Raw genomic sequence first — 17,353 nt, 5'->3', positions numbered from 1 at the left:
TGAAAATATAATATATATATACACACACATATACAAATACACACACCTGTTAGGTGACACAGTGTGCAGTGTTGCCTCTTCACAGCTCTGGGGTGTTGGTGCAGTGATTTTTCAGGTTCTTCCTGTGTTTGCATGGGCATCCTCTAAGAATTTCAATTTGGTCTGAGTATGCTGGCAAGTTGGTTGAAGAACCAAAGAACAGTTGTAACGAGATCAGTCCATTCAGCACATATTGTCAACCACGGGTATATGACTACCTCCCAAGTTCTCAGAACTGTTTACAATTTCTAAAGGGTTGCAAAAGCCTGCCATATTTTGATAGCCAAAAGACATCCTTTCCAGATATGTAGAGTTCAGTCTTTATCCTTTTAAGGTCTGTTTGCATATAATGTGAAAAGTACCTACTGCAATTGCCATGTCTGCCTGTCTGCATGAAACAATTCAGAGTCCATTAGACCAATTTTGCTGAAATTTGGCACACTTATTCTTCAAGGAAAGGTGTTAAGAAAGTTCAGCTTTATTTGAGATATCTCAAACACAGCTCACATTTTTTAAATTTCAAATTCTCCTCCTGAAAAGCACTGGGGAATTTGCAAATTCATCTGTCTTCTATTAAAGTAAGGAAAACTAACCTTAATTGAGGTCACATTAACTTGTATATTTCCCTATTTTACTCATCTGACAGCCGCTCCTGGCAGCAAAACAGATCCTCAAATCAGTAAAGCCAGGCATACATGTGCATGTGCAGCCACCGCAGTGAGTGTGCACGTGGCAACAATAGTAACAGTAATAACAACATGCGCAAAAGGTCATGAAACCATTTCATATCATCCATTTAATATTAACGTCATCCAAATAACATACTGAATTTGACTTTGAAAAGAACAATCATAAGAGCAGTGAGAAATTATCGGTATTGTAATATCAGTATGTTGAAGGTATTGTAGTATAGTGGCTGGACATTGTACATAGGGTATTACTGCTGTTTTGCTTGTTTTCATCTTTTTTATTTCCAAAAGATGACTCTTACAAAACAACAAACATACAACTACAGTAAATGGCCAAAAACATCTAAGGAAACATTTATGGGAAGAATCCAAAATAAACACACATAATGATAAATTACATCAATTACCTACATCCAGTTCTCTATGAAAAATAGACTGACTATATTTTCTGTGCCTTCACAACTATTTGCCTGTCCAGTTAAGCCTTTTTCTTTTCTTTATAGTTTCAGAGCCCAGTACAGCAAAGTCAGCAACACATCTATTTTCTTTATTTCTATTTTGAGAAACCTGTGGCCATATTGTTTGTTGAATGGGTACAGCTTTATTGAAAAATATCAATGTGTAAAACCATCCACATGAGTACCAGCCACCTACTCGTATTATAATAAAAATTACAATAATAATAAATTTATTTTATTTATATAGCTCCTTTACTTTCTCAAGGTGCTTCACAGTGTCTCATAAAGAAACAGCAGGTATATGTAACATTGGATACAGATGCTTCCTGCATAGAACATTAAAACAGATAGATATAGGATATACAAAGGCATTAAATAGAATAAAACACAATAAAAAAATACTAAATTCAATACTAAAAGAAAGCTTAGTAAATAACATCATTTGTGATATAACACACACAAATAATACTGAACATCTGGGCAGACAGGAAGACAAAGAGGAGACAGAATGTCCAGTTAAGCTAAAAGCCTCCCCGAACAGAACAGTTTTAAGTTGTTTTTTTAAAAGAATGAATGGAGTCAGCTGATCTAATTAATTTATGGAGGTCATTCCAAAGTCTGGGCGCTATACAGCTGAAGGCCCTGTCACCCATAGAGTGCAGTTTAGTGTGGAGATTGCCAGAATCAGAGAACCTTAGTGGGTGAACAGATGCATAGTGATGAAGAAGGTCACTGATGTAGTCCAGTGTGAGGCCATTTAAAGCTTTGTAGGTTAATAATAATTTTAGATTAAATTCTGTAAGACACAGGAAGCCAGTGGAGGCGAATCAGTATGAGTGTTATGTGCTCGCTGTTGTTGGTCCATGTTAGGACTCTATACTGCAGTATAGTTTTGAATTAGCTGGAGCTATGATATAAGATTAGAAAGGGCACCTGCCAGTAATGAGTTACAATAATTGATGCGAGATGTGATAAGAATGGACAAGTTTCTCACCATTAAAAAAGTTGAGGAATGAGTGAACACAGGAAATGTTACGGAGGTGAAAGTAGGAAAGTTTCTTAATGTGGTTTATGTGGGTTGAATAAGAAAGGGAGGAATCAAAAATGACAAGATGATCCCTTGCATTAGAAGAAGGTCTGATGAGATCACCATTAAGAAAATGAGCTCCTTCTCAATCACTCTTAAGTTGCACTTTAGTGCCAATTTTCTGGAGTTCAGCTTTTGCTGCAATTTAATTTTAAAGAGTTATACACCATTTTAATTCCACTGAGGAAACTTGTGAGTGGAGAAAACCCTGATGAAGTTCCACTTTAAACATTGAAATACAGTTGAGTATCATCTGCATAAAATGATAACCCAGTCCATAGCTACGAATAATATGGCCAAGGGGAAGCATATAAATACAGAAGAGAAGAGGGCCGAGGACAGAGCCCTGAGGAACTCCTTGTGTGACTGGCGCTGAGCTTGATCTGCTGTTGCCAAGACTAACAAACTCTTACCTATCAGTCAGATAGGACTTAAACCATCGGAGGGCAGTGCCAGAGATACCCAGCATGTTCTTTCTCAATTCTGGACACTAGAATGTCACGTCTGACAGTGTCAAATGTTGTACTAAGATCTAACAAAATTAACATGCTGGTTTGTCCAGAGTCTGCTGCCATAAGCAAATCATTGGTTACCCGAAGCAGAGCAGTTTCACAGCTGTGCTGTGCCCTGAAACCAGACTTAAAGGGTCCCATCAATTTATTAAAAGTTAAGTAATTGATGAATTGGGAGACAACAACACACTCAAGAACTTTTGACAGAAAGGTAAGTGAGAAATAGGCTGAAAATTGTTAAGACTGTCAGCACTAAAATGTGTCTTTTTAACATTGGGGTTACAGAAGTGATTTTAAAAGTGGCTGGCACAAAGCCAGTGTCATGAGATGTATTTTATTATTGTTGCAACAGTCAGGATTACAGCATTAAGGCAGGATTTAAGATATGTGGTGGGGATGGGGACAAGCACACAAGTAGTGGGCCTCATCTTACAAAGCAGATCATGAATAAATGCTGATGTGACTGGTGAAAATTTAGTAAAACAGCTGGATGGAGTGGGAATACAGGGGAAGATATAAATGGATGATGGATTTACATTAGTTGAATTATTTAGATCTTTAATTTTATTGCAAAAAAATTGGAGGAAATTTTCAGACTTCAGAAGAGCAGGTAATTGGGCAAGATATAGGTTGAAATACGTTTAATAGAAAGTGGCCATGATAACCCAGGGGTTTTGTTCTCTGTAGTTAATATTCTGCCATAATGTGTGTACTTGGCTGCAGTTAGTGCATCCCTGTTAGCCTTTTGATGGTCAGAGAAAGCCTGGTGAGGCTTATCTTATGTGACATTCTCTCAAGGTGTTGGACAGCTGCTTTCATACACTCTGCCTTGTACCATGGAGCTTAGCGCTTAAAGGAAACCTCCTTATGCCGTAAAGGAGCGGTTTTACCTAGTGCTGAAAGAAGGGCTGTGTTATTGAGATTAACATGACTATTTAGTGGTGATGGAATAGGTGAAGACAAAAATATTTGTCCCTCTATTCTCACTGGATTTATTTCTGATCTTTTTTTCTAAGGTTCCTGAAAGAAAATTTGATGTTTACAGGTAAGAGCAGGGAGAGATAATGAGGTGGTGAAAAGTACTGCTTTATGGTCAGAGAGGCCCAAATCACTGCTATTACGTGTTGCTGACAGATAAGGCAGATCAGGTCTACTATAGGACCACCAGAGTGGGTAGGAAAATCAACATGATGCTACAAGTCAAAAAACTTCAGTAAGGATAGAAATTAATTTCTCAGCTTACATGTAGGAATGTCAATATGGATGCTGAAATGACCAAGAAGAATGACTCTCTGAGACAAGTGACTTAAGTAGGTTAATAATTCAGTCAGATCAGGTAAGAAAGACCCATTGTATTTCGGGGAACAATAGAGAACAATGAGTAAGACAGTACCAGATTTCGTTATTATCTTAAGAGCCAGTCACTCGAAAGACAATGGACAGTCAATTGGGATTCTTTTGACATTTAATTCAGTTCTAACAGTTACTGTGACTCCTCCTCCTTGTCTTGAGCTACGAGGCTCTGCGAAGTAAATAGTGTGGCCTCCGTGAGACATAAAATTGTTTGGTTTTTGCCAGGTTTCTGTTAAGCAAAGCATGTCAAGGTTGGAATCTGTAATGAACTTTGATAGGACCAACACTATGCCATTAAGAGATCTTGAGTTAAACAATGCAATATTAGCTGAAGAGAGTTCATTGTGGACGGATCCATGATCACAGATTATTTTAACAAACTGCAAATTTGCCACGCTGACACTCCTATCTCCAAAGCCATGAATAGGACAGTGTATTGCTAAACAAATGCCGCTGTTGAACTTTTCATTCGCAGCCTGACGGTGGCAGCAACCTGACCAGCAATGTGAATATTTTGGGCGCCGCATAATGCCAGTGTCTTTTAGGACATTCCAGTCTGACCATTTGCTCTGGACAAACTGTTTCATATGAAGGAGATTGTCACAAGAGAATTTTAGCACAGTACAGACCATACTTATCTTATTGTAGCAGAGAAGCAGCACAGCAGGGAATGTGAGACGGGTGGGGTGGCACAGATTAGCAGCAATAGCAAGCAGCAGAAGTAGCACACTAGGAGACATTACAAGATACACATGAAGATACCAGAGTTCGGAGGTTCCAATGTACAGCCACATACACATGACAATGGGTATTACAGGCGTGATCACCTCAGAGCCACAAGCCAGGTATGTGTAAAATCAGATCATTTCTCAGTCATTAAGCACGTACAGAAGTAATCGAGAGCAATCCAAAATATCCATTATAATGAAGAAAACAGACCATCCCTAGACTGGCTCCTAGATTGCCACAGTGCAAAGAAATGTGCATCAGACTCATCCCGTGAACCGCAGAAAGGTTCAGTTTTCCCCAAGGCTCCACACCCAGTCAAGGCAAAGTCCATAAAGTCTATAAAAATAAATCCAAATCAGTGTAGTTTGAGTCAGATGCATCCATGAACTATACATACAATAAAAAAGCGAAAGAGGTATAAGAAGTTAAAATATAATGCAAATTTTAATGAAAAGTGTTAACAGGGAGCAGCGGCAGCAACATGCATGCGCCAGCAATCCCTCCTAAGCACCTATGCTGTGGCATGTCAACTGAACTGAAGGTTCTGTACAGTTTGACCACGAATACAACTGGTGACTGTGTCATGCAGTGCGAGTAGTCACTTGACCACAATCTCTCAAAACTACACACTGTATGCCTGGTCGTATTGAAAGGCTTAGAGAGGACTGGCCCACAAAGCACACCACTGGTAAACCAGCTCATTTCTTCCTCTGCTTGAAGTAAGTTAACTATAAAAGAAATAATAATAATAATAAATTTCATTTATATTGCACTTTATATTTTAGCAATCCCAAAGTAATAAAAAGTCACTTATTTGAACAACAAATTCATGGGTGCATTGTAATGATTTCTCTGGAGTATAATTTATATCCAAATCCCCACACCTGCTCTACTCTGTAATCTGAAGTAGCCAATAAATTTACCTTGAGATTTAAACAAATTTTAACACTTCAGGTAAGCCTTTCAATAATATTAGGTTTCTAAAAATTTGGACTACAGTTAGTCATCGACCTACCGTAACCAAACGCACTGTATTAATGTCAATTTTACATCACTTGAACTGAAATCTGGCTCCTGTGAAAGCTATTGAGTCACTACATGCCTATTTGGACTATGTTTGTAACTACAGTATATGACATTGTAAAGTACTGATCAACAGTATGCATTTGATGCGGTGTACTAAAATACGTATGTTAATTGCATTCTGTAATCACTTTTTTAATAAGACACGACTACCAAAATCCACCTTAATAAAAGGGATGTGACTGCGTGTCCGTCCGGATGCTATTTTTCTTTCATTCCTAAAGATGGCACATTACAAACAGTTTTAGAAATAATATGAATTGCGTTTGTCATTCTAACAGATGCCGCATCAGAAACATGAACACTGGTTTTACGAATCCCATACGAAACAGCATACAGCAGTAACATATGCATTGCATGGTGCACTGCAAACGTTAATACTGAGGTCTACTTTAATTACTTGGATTCCAACCCGCCTTAGACGAGTACCATGGCTAGATATTTAATAAACAAAATGTAGTAACTGACTCCCTAAAGTAGCTATACAAATGCTCGAACTTTCCAATCAGTTGAAATAATTCCCTGAATGCATCTGAAAGTTACACCATGCGTACATTTTCTCACTTGTTACTTTCTCTCGTAGTACAGCAAACACGAGACACCAACACTCCAAAACATCTGCCGTCTTTCTGTTCTTCCTGTCGCACTGTGGGCTTTACATATCCGACGATGCGCTCATTGGGTGTCAGCGCGCGCACACACACACACACGTGACGTACCTGACCCTACTACCGTACGACTTAAGGCAAAATCCGCCTGATTCATTTTAGCGTGGCGCATAACAGAACCGTTTTTATGAGTCACTGGAGATGTCAAACTACACGGCGAGCGGTCAGGGGCGTGTGCCGTGATTGTATCCTGCTCTTTAATATTGTTAAAGTACAGGCTACGACTTAAAATCCTAGAAATATCAGTTAGTGCTACTGGAGCTTTAATCGTATTGTTTCAAAAGTCGACGCACATTGCACGGTTTCTAGTCGAAGGGCATCTTAAACTTAACGAATGCTGTTGTTGGGTCTTGTCTTGAGGTTATCAGCTTTAAGGAATGGAAATCACCGGGGTGCCAAATTACATGGCTCTGTCGCCACATTTCGGCAGTTTTAAATTTCTAAAGCATTTCGAGCTTGACGCATTCTGACAGCCAATTAACCTGCTCCCTCAGGGTGACGACCCCAGTGCCTGTACGAATATTTTCCAGTTACTCAGAGTTAAGTGCAATCTCAGTCCTTCCTTTATTCATTGTAGACGGATACGATAAACGGGCGTGGGGGGTATTGGGTTCTGGGAGGGGGCATCAAAAGTAAGACCTTCGTTTGTACCACCTTGTATTCATTTTAGCTCCGGCTGAGTGCTCATTGGTTGTTTACTATCGCAATCACTGGAGACCGCCCCTATGATTTAAAAGATTTAAATTTGAGGTGGTTTGTCGCAGTCCGCTGTGAGAGAATTGGTTGGGATGTCCAACTACACGACTTCAGTCTTGACTCGCTAAAAGTATGTAAATTACGTCTGCGACTCCTGTTGTGTAGTGCATGCATACACTGTGACATTTTAGAACGATTTTAAACCTGACTTGCAGTCGTTGGCTTCTTTTCTGAATGGCACAGAATTTAGGCTTCATCCGCCTCGTTTGACTTGTAGTATGTGAGGAGATGTGATAACTTATTACATCATACTATTGAGACTGTCGTACGATCGGAAGAATTTCAGTCGTGACAGAAATTTCAGTCAGCTGTCTTGTTGTGTGAGCTGTCTCACGAGTCGATTTTCTGATGGCGCTATCAAATTTCCCGAAATTGACTGCAACACGTTGAACTTTGGCTATTGCCGTTTTTGTGCACATTTTTGATTAATACAACTAGCTATCATGTAGCAGCCACACACATACAACTGAATGGCCAATGACTAAAGCATCTTAAAAAGTGTTTGCTGAAAGAGTCCGAAATAAACACACAGAACGGTAAATTATGTATTTCCAGTTCTTTCTGTAAAATAGAGACCGTATTGTCCTCTCCTTCACCACCCTCGTGTCCAGTTATTCATATGGCCGTGTTGTTTTGAATGGGCAAAGCTTTATTGTAAAATGTCAATGAGTCAAACTGTCCGTCGGTGTCATTCCATGTGCACGAATTGTCAGAACACCCAGCTGGACCAAACGTGCTCGTATAGTTTGAGCACAAATACGACTGGCGACTCGATCGTACAGTGTAAGTCGCATATTGTAAGATCTGCGTAGCGGAGGCTTTAATCTTTCTAAAATAATATAAAGCTGCGATTTGAAGGTTTTTAAAGCGCCGCCTTCTGGTACAAAATTTGATAATTTGCGTTGAGTATCGATAATTCAATGCAAGTAGGAATGATGGTGCACAGTAGCGGATATAAGACCTGGAGGCGCCAAGACGCCTTTGGCAGAGGGGCTGTACGGGGTGTAGAAATAATTTTAAGGGACTGGGGAAATGTCTAAGCATAAAACACACAGTCCGGGAAAAATTCATTTCGACAACAGTAATAAATGTTAAAAAAAATCACTTAGACGCGTTTTACTAGGCTAATAATAGAATAAGAGCCAGCAGACTGCCCAGAAAATGGATCAGGCTGGATGTCTGAGTGACAGCGACCCTTTTGCACGGCGACAGGGAGCCACGCGTCTCATGAAGATTTGTGCAGCATTCTATAAATCCGTGAAGATTCAGGAATGCAACAGAAAGCACAATGGGATGACGGTCGGAGACACTCTGGTCTTGTTACATGACTGGAGACAGTGCGAGGCTGGCCGTTGAGACTGGCCACGTATTTATTGCTTTGTTAACAGCTTGTAGAGAAAAGCCAAGCAAAATGACACCTTTTATTGGCTAACTAAAAAGATTACAATATGCAAGCTTTCGAGGCAACACGGGCCTCTTCTTCAGGCAAGATGTAATGTTAACAGCTTGAAAGCAGGGTTTGATTAACCATTAAGCAAAATAAACACGTGCTTAGGGCATTAAGGGGGTTGGGTAACCCAGACATTTTTCGTTGCTGGATTTACCATGGACCATGTGGTGCAAAACTGCAAAATGAACATTACATTCCAATTTACTGCAAGTTTTATTTCATTTCGAAAAATAATCTTCTTTTACGGTTTATTATTGTTTATATTTTGAATCAGATATATAAGGGGAAATAAAAAATCTTTTTAGTGCTTCCATTGGTCTTAATCCAGTCATGTAAGTAGAAAGTAAAGTAAAACTGGGACCGTAATGTTGTCCGATGTACGGCGTTGCGATTATTCATCATATGCAGCAGTCTCTTTCCCTATCGGTATTCGTTAGTATTTTCACGCTTTATTTAGTGATTTTTCAGGAGTTGCAGTGAGTTGACCGTTTTGGGAGTGACAAGTCCCCACAAGCCCTCTCTGTGGCTGTCCCGTCCTGGACCTTGTGAAAAGTCAGGATCAGACAATGGCTGCACAGAGCTCTCATGAGATGGATGGCCTGGTGGTAGTATTCCTTTTTCTAATTTGCCCATGTTTTGCGACTTGTTTTGTAGCAGACGCCGCCTTCTTTTTCTTCATCCCACATTAAAAGGACACTTGTGGAAACACACTGTGCTTTCATACTCTGTACTCTTTTAGCTCCATTAAGGAATAACTTCACACAGCAAAAAAAAGTATGGTGGAACAATGTACTGCTGCTGCCTCGTACCGTCAAGGATTCAGATTCATTTCCCAGTCTAGTTGGCTGATGTGTGGAGTTTTCCTATTCTCTGTGTTTTCTCCTACTCCCACTCATATCCCAAAGACTTGAAGGTTAGAATGATGGAGGATTCGAAACTGATCCTAAGTCAGTGGATGATTGTTTAAACAGCCGACAGCAATGTATGAGGGTAGAACAGAACAGGGTGGCAACATGGTTAGTACCTTTCGTCCTGGGTTTTAAATCCCACTGAAAGGGTTTTCATCTCACATCCCCCAAAGGCATTCAAGTTAGGTTAACTGTCTTTCCCTATCCTAATTCCTAATCCAACTGGTCTATCCTTTTAGATGTATATGGATTGGTATGAGTGGGTATGTGATTGGCATCCTCAGTTGGTTCTCACCTCATGTCTCACCCGATTCCAGCCCCATGTGATTCTGAAATTAATTGAAGAAGTTAAAGTGGCAGAGTGGTTAGGGATGTTGCCTCACAGCTCCTGGTGCCTGGGTTCAAATTCAGCCCCAGTCACTGCTTCTGTGGAGAGTGCATGTTCTCATACATCTGAAAGATACGTATGTTAAGTTAGTTGGGGACTCTGTACTTGCCTGATGTAAGCAAAGCATAGGTGTGCCCTGCAATGGACTGGTGTCCTGCATTGCACCTGACTAGATGATGAATTTACATGTACACGTCAATGAATGATACTGATCCATTTGTTATTAACTGTGCTTAATCTAGGTCAGTGGTTTGTATTGTGGCCTCTCATCACCTTGGATCTGACTTTGATTCTCAGGTTGCATTTCTTCAGGTGTTTCGGTTTCCTCTCCCCTCCAAAAACTTGATGTGCCGGGTTAACAAAGGTCTGTAAATTGGCCCAGTGTGAACATGGGTAGAGGTGTGTGTGTGTGTGTGAATGTGCCCCACGAGGAAGTCCAGTCCAGTACTGGTTCCTGCCTCACACCCATATTTTTCAGATAGCATTCTTATTATGTTAAAGGGAGATGAAGTCTAACAAAAAAAAAAAATGGAAAGATCAAATCCTAAACTTCCAAATGGGTCCTTTTGTTTCAGTGGTCCAAATAAAATCAATCAACAAGTACCTTTAAAAGTGAGCTCTGCGAGGTGAGGAAGTCCCATACTGTGCTCTTTAACATAACAAGCAAGTAAAGAACAAATAGAAGGATCAATCCTCAAATTTCCAGAGGTGTCCCATTCGTTTACTGGTACAGATAAACGGTCAAGTGAGGCGGCAAAATGCCATAGTGGCCTTTTAAAGTGATGACAACTCCCCTCCAAATTTTAAACCAAAGGCAGTACCCCCAAGAACCTCCCCCAAAAAAATAGGGTTAGCCAGTAGCCAATATTTCCCTGTTGGGGTTTCCTGCCGATATAAATTAAATATACAAGTCTACTTAAAATCAAGATGGCATGTCCAAAATTCTCTAACTTGAAAGGTTCAAAATGCAAATTATTGGGGTCTTTGAAAGTAATTTTTTAAAATATGTTATGGTGTTATAAAGCCGAGGGTTGGCTTTGTGAGGGCTATTGTAGTGGATAGCTCTTCACAGGCCGGGCAGAGAAGGCAGCCATCTCTGAGCTTTTCACGGGCCCTTGGGATGGTGCTTGAGGCTTCAGTGGCTTTAGTCTGACAGTTAGAGAAGGAGGGCAAGAGTCAAGAGGATCTGAGGAGAAAGGGCAGAGAGGTTCAGTGAAAAAGGATAAATAGGAGCCGAGTGCAGCCAGTAGTGCTTGCCTGAAGACTAGCAGCAGAAAGTGCAGGTGGCTGTTAATACCACAATAGCAATGGTGTTAACATTAAAGGGGACAACATGAGGCTAGCCTTGTCCCGTTCCCAGTTCACATTTGTTATTCTGGAGATGTTTCTGGGGCTCGTATCAAGGGGAGAGCGAACTAATCGGTCTATTCACACTTTTATTATTCAGTAATCAAGTCTGTTATCTGCTAAAAAAAGTGTGAGTCTCAGCATTCCCTCTAGGTGCTCACTACAATATGCTCAAAGATGAACACAGAAAGATCATCCTTAAGGTGACTTCACCCTTGAAACACCTCGCTTCCTTGCTTGTGTGCTTAACTTAACTAGAGCTTCAGGGTGGTGTTAATGGGGTCTCATTTAGCCTAATTCTGCTTCAAAACGGTGAAAATTATTTGCAGATTGCGCATCCATGTATGGTGCAATTTGCCTATTTAAGCTATTCATATCCGAACATGAAAAAAAAAAAAGGACTCCATCCCTTCAGGAGGCAATTTTTGAGGGGAACATTTACCCACAGGCTCATTCCTCCACGCTAAAAGATGCATCTCTGGTGCTCTTTGCTGCCTGCTGCTATTAGACAATTCATTGCTTATTCCCAATGCCCCAGACTAATTGTGTATACACTTCCATTTGCTATTTCTGCACAATATACATTTATTACTTATAAATCTATTGCTTGATTGTAGGGTTACCGTATTTCCCAAGGGAAAAAAAAAAAAAACAGGACACAAAATAAACTGATTTTATTTTATCCCTTTGGAGTTTTTCTCCATGACAGAGTGCGCAAACGGGAGAGTGGTGAGGGCAGGGGAGGCAGGTGAAATTTATTTGTAATTACAGGTCAACCCTTGTGATTTGCAGGTTTACAATTTGTGGATCCACCTATTTGCGGGTTTGTCATCAATTATTAAAAGAAAATTATTTCACAAGTTTTGCAGTCTTATTGAAGAAAAACGGAAACAACACTGTAGCGGCACTACTTAAATGGACTGCCAATCTCAGTAGTCCCTGGAATACTGCGTCACTAGGTAGCTTCGGTGAAAGATGAGAATGCCATCTTTAAAAGTGAGTCATAGGAATCTGACAGGGACACAGTCACTGGTGTCCTTTAGTTTCAACAATTCACTGCACAACTGCAATACAATTACACCTGTCAGACTGCAATTTTCTCTAAATTTATGCTATTGTCCTGTGCCCGCTTATTCATTTGATTTTGTCTGGGTTGGAAAATATCTTAGACTCAGGAGTGTTCCTAACTTCTATGAATCTTCACATGCATCGGCACATTGGTAGGACGTTTTCCATAACTTTCAGGAGGCTATTCACAGGATTACACTTCATAACTACACCACCATCATCTGCATCGGTGAAACTGGATTGTCATTGGTGTGCATCATTCTGTACTTAGTGTTTTGTTGGACATCCTATCTGTAATATTTATCATTTTTCTCATTTACTACCATAAATATACATACACACATTTATTATAAGTTAAATTATGTAAAAAGTTACAATTCACTAAAGAACTGCTGAACTACTCACATTGTCTAGGGCAGGGGTCCCCAACTCCAGTCCTTGAGGACCTCTGTAGCTGCAAGTTTTCATTTTAACCCTTTTCTTAATTACTGACCCGTTTCTGCTGCTAATCAACTTATGTTGAATTAACTTTAATTGACTTGTTTTTTTAAGCTTTCTTTCCTTAAGTGGTACCCAAACAGAAAAGAAACGTGAAGTAAGTGAGCCAACAGAAGACCAACTAAGTCAGGGCCTCAAACTCCAACCAATTGCTTAATTAGGCACCAAGTCTTGTTGTTAATTAAACCCGTTCTTTAATTCCATGGCTTGCTGCTGCTCTCATTGTGCAATTGCATACATTTCTGAAATTGTTGATTTTCTCTTTTCTAAGAGTACTGTTAAAATGTTTTGGAGACCTGAGCAGATCAACATTCCTCAGACCTTCATCTCTCTTTCTTTTCAGATATTGTATGATGGACACTCATAATTTGGCTCATTTTGTATGTCATTATTGTTTGACTGCTAATTAAGGAAAAAGAAACAAGGGGTCTGAGTCTTCAAGAGCAAGTCAAATAAAATTAATTCAAAAGAAGTTATTTAGCAGCAAAAGTAGGTCACTAATTAAGAAAAGAGTTGGAATGAAAATCTGCAGCTGCTGTGGTCCTCCAGGTCCAGAGTTGGGGACCCCCTGGTCTAGGGGAAGCCTGCTTCACATACATGATTTGTTTGCATGGTGCTCGTTCCATCTCACGTTTCTGGCATCTGATTTAGTGCAATAAACGTTGACGATATGGTATTCATGGGCCTGAAACGTATTAACAGATTTTCACATTCACAGGGGGTCTTTACCCCTAACCCCTGCAAATTGCAAGGGATAAACTGTACTTCCATAATTCACTCAACACTGGGGGCATTAACAGAACCTCTGAATACCACAAAGTATTTCTCCCACTGATTAAACCCCTAACACATATAATATTTAAATTATGCCAAGCAATGTGGTAAAAGCTTCTGCTCACAACTGGGCTCAAAGACCTAAAATCACACAAGGAATCCCTCAATGGGCTTAAACGGGCCTTGTTTTTTTGACAGCCTGCTGCCTATTAACTCCCTAAGAGGGCAAGAAAGAAAAAAAATAAAATAAAACCTTGCAGAGGAGAAAAAAGTGAAAGAAATCTTGGGAAATGCAGTGTGTGGAGTATGGAGTATTTTTCCCACCTCCCAAACAGGAACTTCACTGACATTTCTGAATTGGCCCCATCCAAGTAAGTGAGCTTCTCTACACTTCTAAACGTTTTTAATATTCTAAAATGTTTCAAGTGCATTAACACATAAAGGCATTCCATGCTAAATATGCAGCCTCATCATAAGTTATAAATAAACTGCCATTAAGTATACATTAGCAACACAGATCATTGACAAACACATGAATTAACAGAAAATAGATGGGCGCCACAACTCTGTAGACTAACTCTGTGATGACTGGTGAGCAGGTGGCAGCTTCTAAAGAAGAAAATAATTGAAGATTAGCAACTACAGTGGGGCCTCGGGTGCAGGATTGAAGCACGGGATCCTAGTTACTAGCAATGCACCAGTGGCGGGGGGCGCGTGTGAAGAAGTTGATCATCAGGGGTAAAAAAAAAAAAAAAAAAAAAAAAAAAAAAAAAAAAAAAAAAGGACTGTGGTGTTCCATCTGTCACACAGGGCCTCTCCACCTCGGGCTGGCCAGCACCTGCTGCTTCTCCTGCTATGATTCACTAGACAGCTGCCCTTCTCAGGGTGGCTTCAAAAGTGGCTCAAAAGCAGGCCGCTCTCACCTTCCCTTGTACGCGAGGGTGTCCCTGAATGTGTCAAACCTGTCCTAAAAATGAATCATGAAGGCCCAAAGTCTACTCAATAAGCGTTACATAAAGTCAAACTGCATGGCCTGAGCAGCTGCAGTATTACTAGAGAGGACACAAACTTCACACTGCCTGATCTGCCACTTGTGGCAGCAGACTTATTGTTACTGAGCACAGATCTGAAATATTAGAAGGACTCCTACTTACTCTCACTAAAACACAAACCTCACCCCTCAAGCATCCCGAACTGCCTGGTGGACACTTTCATTTCTACCACAGCCCCACAGATACAAGGAGGACGTTTAAAGTGGGCACGCTTGGCCACCACCTGAATAGACCTCATTTTGCTTCCATGTTCAGCAGAAACAGCATGCAGAATTATCCAGGAATGAACAGCAACTACCTTCAGCATGTCCTTATATTTTCCCATCTCCGAATGGGCAGTGATGAGGCAGCCAAGAACCCGGAACTTTGCAGCAGGGTCAGATGCCTTCTCCAAGACCTTGGCCCAAATGTGGAGTGCTTTCTCTGTCTGGTTAGACTGATACAGGTGGAGTCCCTTCTCAATCTGCTGTTTTGCTTGGTCCTGACCCATTTCAGCTCTCCCCCTAGGAAACAAGATATCCAGTTCCAGGCTGGTCGGACGTGTGTACGTCCTCAGAATTCAGGCAATACGATGAAGAGACAGAGGTAGGAATAAACATTGCCCCTGTGCATTCAGTTGTGGTAGAGTGGATCAAGCAGCAAATTGAGCAAAGCCAAAGAAAACAAGCTGTAAAATGCTCATTGTGCAGCAGGCCCAACCTGGTCACTCTTCCAGGCGTCTTTCCCGCAGATGGAGTGTGAAACTCTAGAGCAGGATGGTAACATCCCTGCATGTTTATGAAGCAATCTTTCTTTGGATTGGCCACAGCTGCCCATGTCATTCTTCATCACGTGACTGCCACTCTCTGGCATTCCAGCCAACTTCTAAACTGTCCAAGGTCACAAAGAGCCAGCAAGCCATTCATCACAACACTTACACCCACACACATGCCGAGACGAACAGGCGTGGCCCAACAGCAAGGAGCCTATGGATCTTGGGATGTCAGCGACCCGATTGGAAACAGAGGAACAGGAGCTGTTAATCTGACACGCTGAGGGCAAGACGACGAAATAAACTGGAAGCTCTAGAAAAGTCTGTTGCTGAGGGAGTGGCAGCAGAACAAATATATGTCTGAAGACACACAGAAGACCATCCCACTTATACCAATGCTAAAAGAGAGAAAAGCTGAACTTCCAAGATCGGAGTCCTTCTATTCTATCCTGGAGGGCCATAGTAGCTACAGGTTTTTGTTCCAATCTAATTTCTTAATTCGAAACCTTTTGGTGAAGCCATATTGCTCACTCTATGCCTGGCACAATATGGAAGAATTTTAAAATCATACCAATATTGGAAATGTTAAAGATTCCACTTAATTCCCTCAGATTTCACAGATTTTTCTTCTACTCCGTCTTTATTGCACACATTAGAAGGTTATGTCTGCCCAGAACATCACATACAGAATTAACAGATTTATACTCGTAATTCCTCTCTGAACTTGGTGTCTTACTTGTAAAACTTTATATGCATTTGGGCATGAAAATGTACAGACACCAAAAAATAGGAAAATGCTTGTGTCAAAAAATAAAATCTCATTTATAAATCCTGACATATGCACATTTATGCACTATTTTTATAAATCACAATCATCCTCCTACATACTGTATGCAACCACAATGCTGAAGACCTTCTGTAGCTGGTGGAGCAGCCTCCCTTCTGACGCATCGAGTCCTATGCTGTACTCCAAAGCTGAGCGAAATAAATGCCTCCTGTCTGTGTTCTGGGTGGTCAGAAAAAGGAGTAAGGCACCAGCGTTTGAATGTGTTATCAACTACTGCTTGCCACATGTAATGAAGTGACTGCTGTTACAATGAATAGTATAAGCCATATAAAAAACGGAGGGTTGAGCCAGTTACCTTACCTACAAACCAGCCACCACATACAGTACCATCACATCTGCCAGTGTTACTTTGCTTCAAAATAAATTAATCCCTGGTTGTTACTGGCTACTGTGCCGCAATGTTTACTAGTCTCATCTTGGCATCACAGATGAGTTGTGCGTTAATGAAATGTCACTGCTTATAGTTAACAAAAGCAGCTTCATTCTTGCTAGGTACCCATATTGCAATACGAGTGCAGTAAAGTGCTTTGATTACGTGAACAGAAACGGACACTGCTGCTGATTTTTGTTTATGTTAGCAAAAACATCAACATCATATAAAAGGGTCATTTCATTCAGATGGCCTGTTCCTGCCACACACTGCCAGTACAAGTAAAATTTTGCTCTTTGAACAAATGACTTTCCCCATCTGTATACACACATTATAGATAGGCAGTATATAGGCACACATGTGTGCCAGTGGGTCACCTTCCAGGTATGTAGTACCACCCCAAAGTGAGAATGGGCACCAACACTTATCTTGTCACCTGTTTCTGGCCTCCACAGCTCCAAGAAAACGCCCACTGAGACAACTGATTTCGCTCATTCTGAAGAAATTCCTATAAAGCTGCGAATCC

At 40.7% G+C, this 17,353-nt stretch overlaps 1 protein-coding gene across 2 annotated transcripts in view; it reads right to left on the bottom strand.

Annotated features, from left to right (window-relative positions):
* rapsn (receptor-associated protein of the synapse, 43kD) overlaps nt 1-15,783 on the bottom strand; it is a 33,587-nt gene extending 17,804 nt beyond the window's left edge. The window contains exon 1 of one of the 2 annotated variants that reach the window (XM_028794286.2): nt 15,158-15,783. In XM_028794286.2, coding sequence (XP_028650119.1) covers nt 15,158-15,349 — 192 coding nt within the window. In that variant the 5' untranslated portion in view covers nt 15,350-15,783. Of the gene's footprint in view, nt 1-6,514; nt 6,590-15,157 lie in introns of those variants that run through there. The other variant, XM_028794288.2, reaches the window with a different exon arrangement.
* Nucleotides 15,784-17,353: the final 1,570 nt, after the last annotated feature.

The sequence above is a fragment of the Erpetoichthys calabaricus genome, chromosome 2, assembly GCF_900747795.2.
Source record: "Erpetoichthys calabaricus chromosome 2, fErpCal1.3, whole genome shotgun sequence".
NCBI lineage: Eukaryota > Metazoa > Chordata > Cladistia > Polypteriformes > Polypteridae > Erpetoichthys > Erpetoichthys calabaricus.
This window is presented reverse-complemented; position numbering and strand designations above follow the sequence as displayed.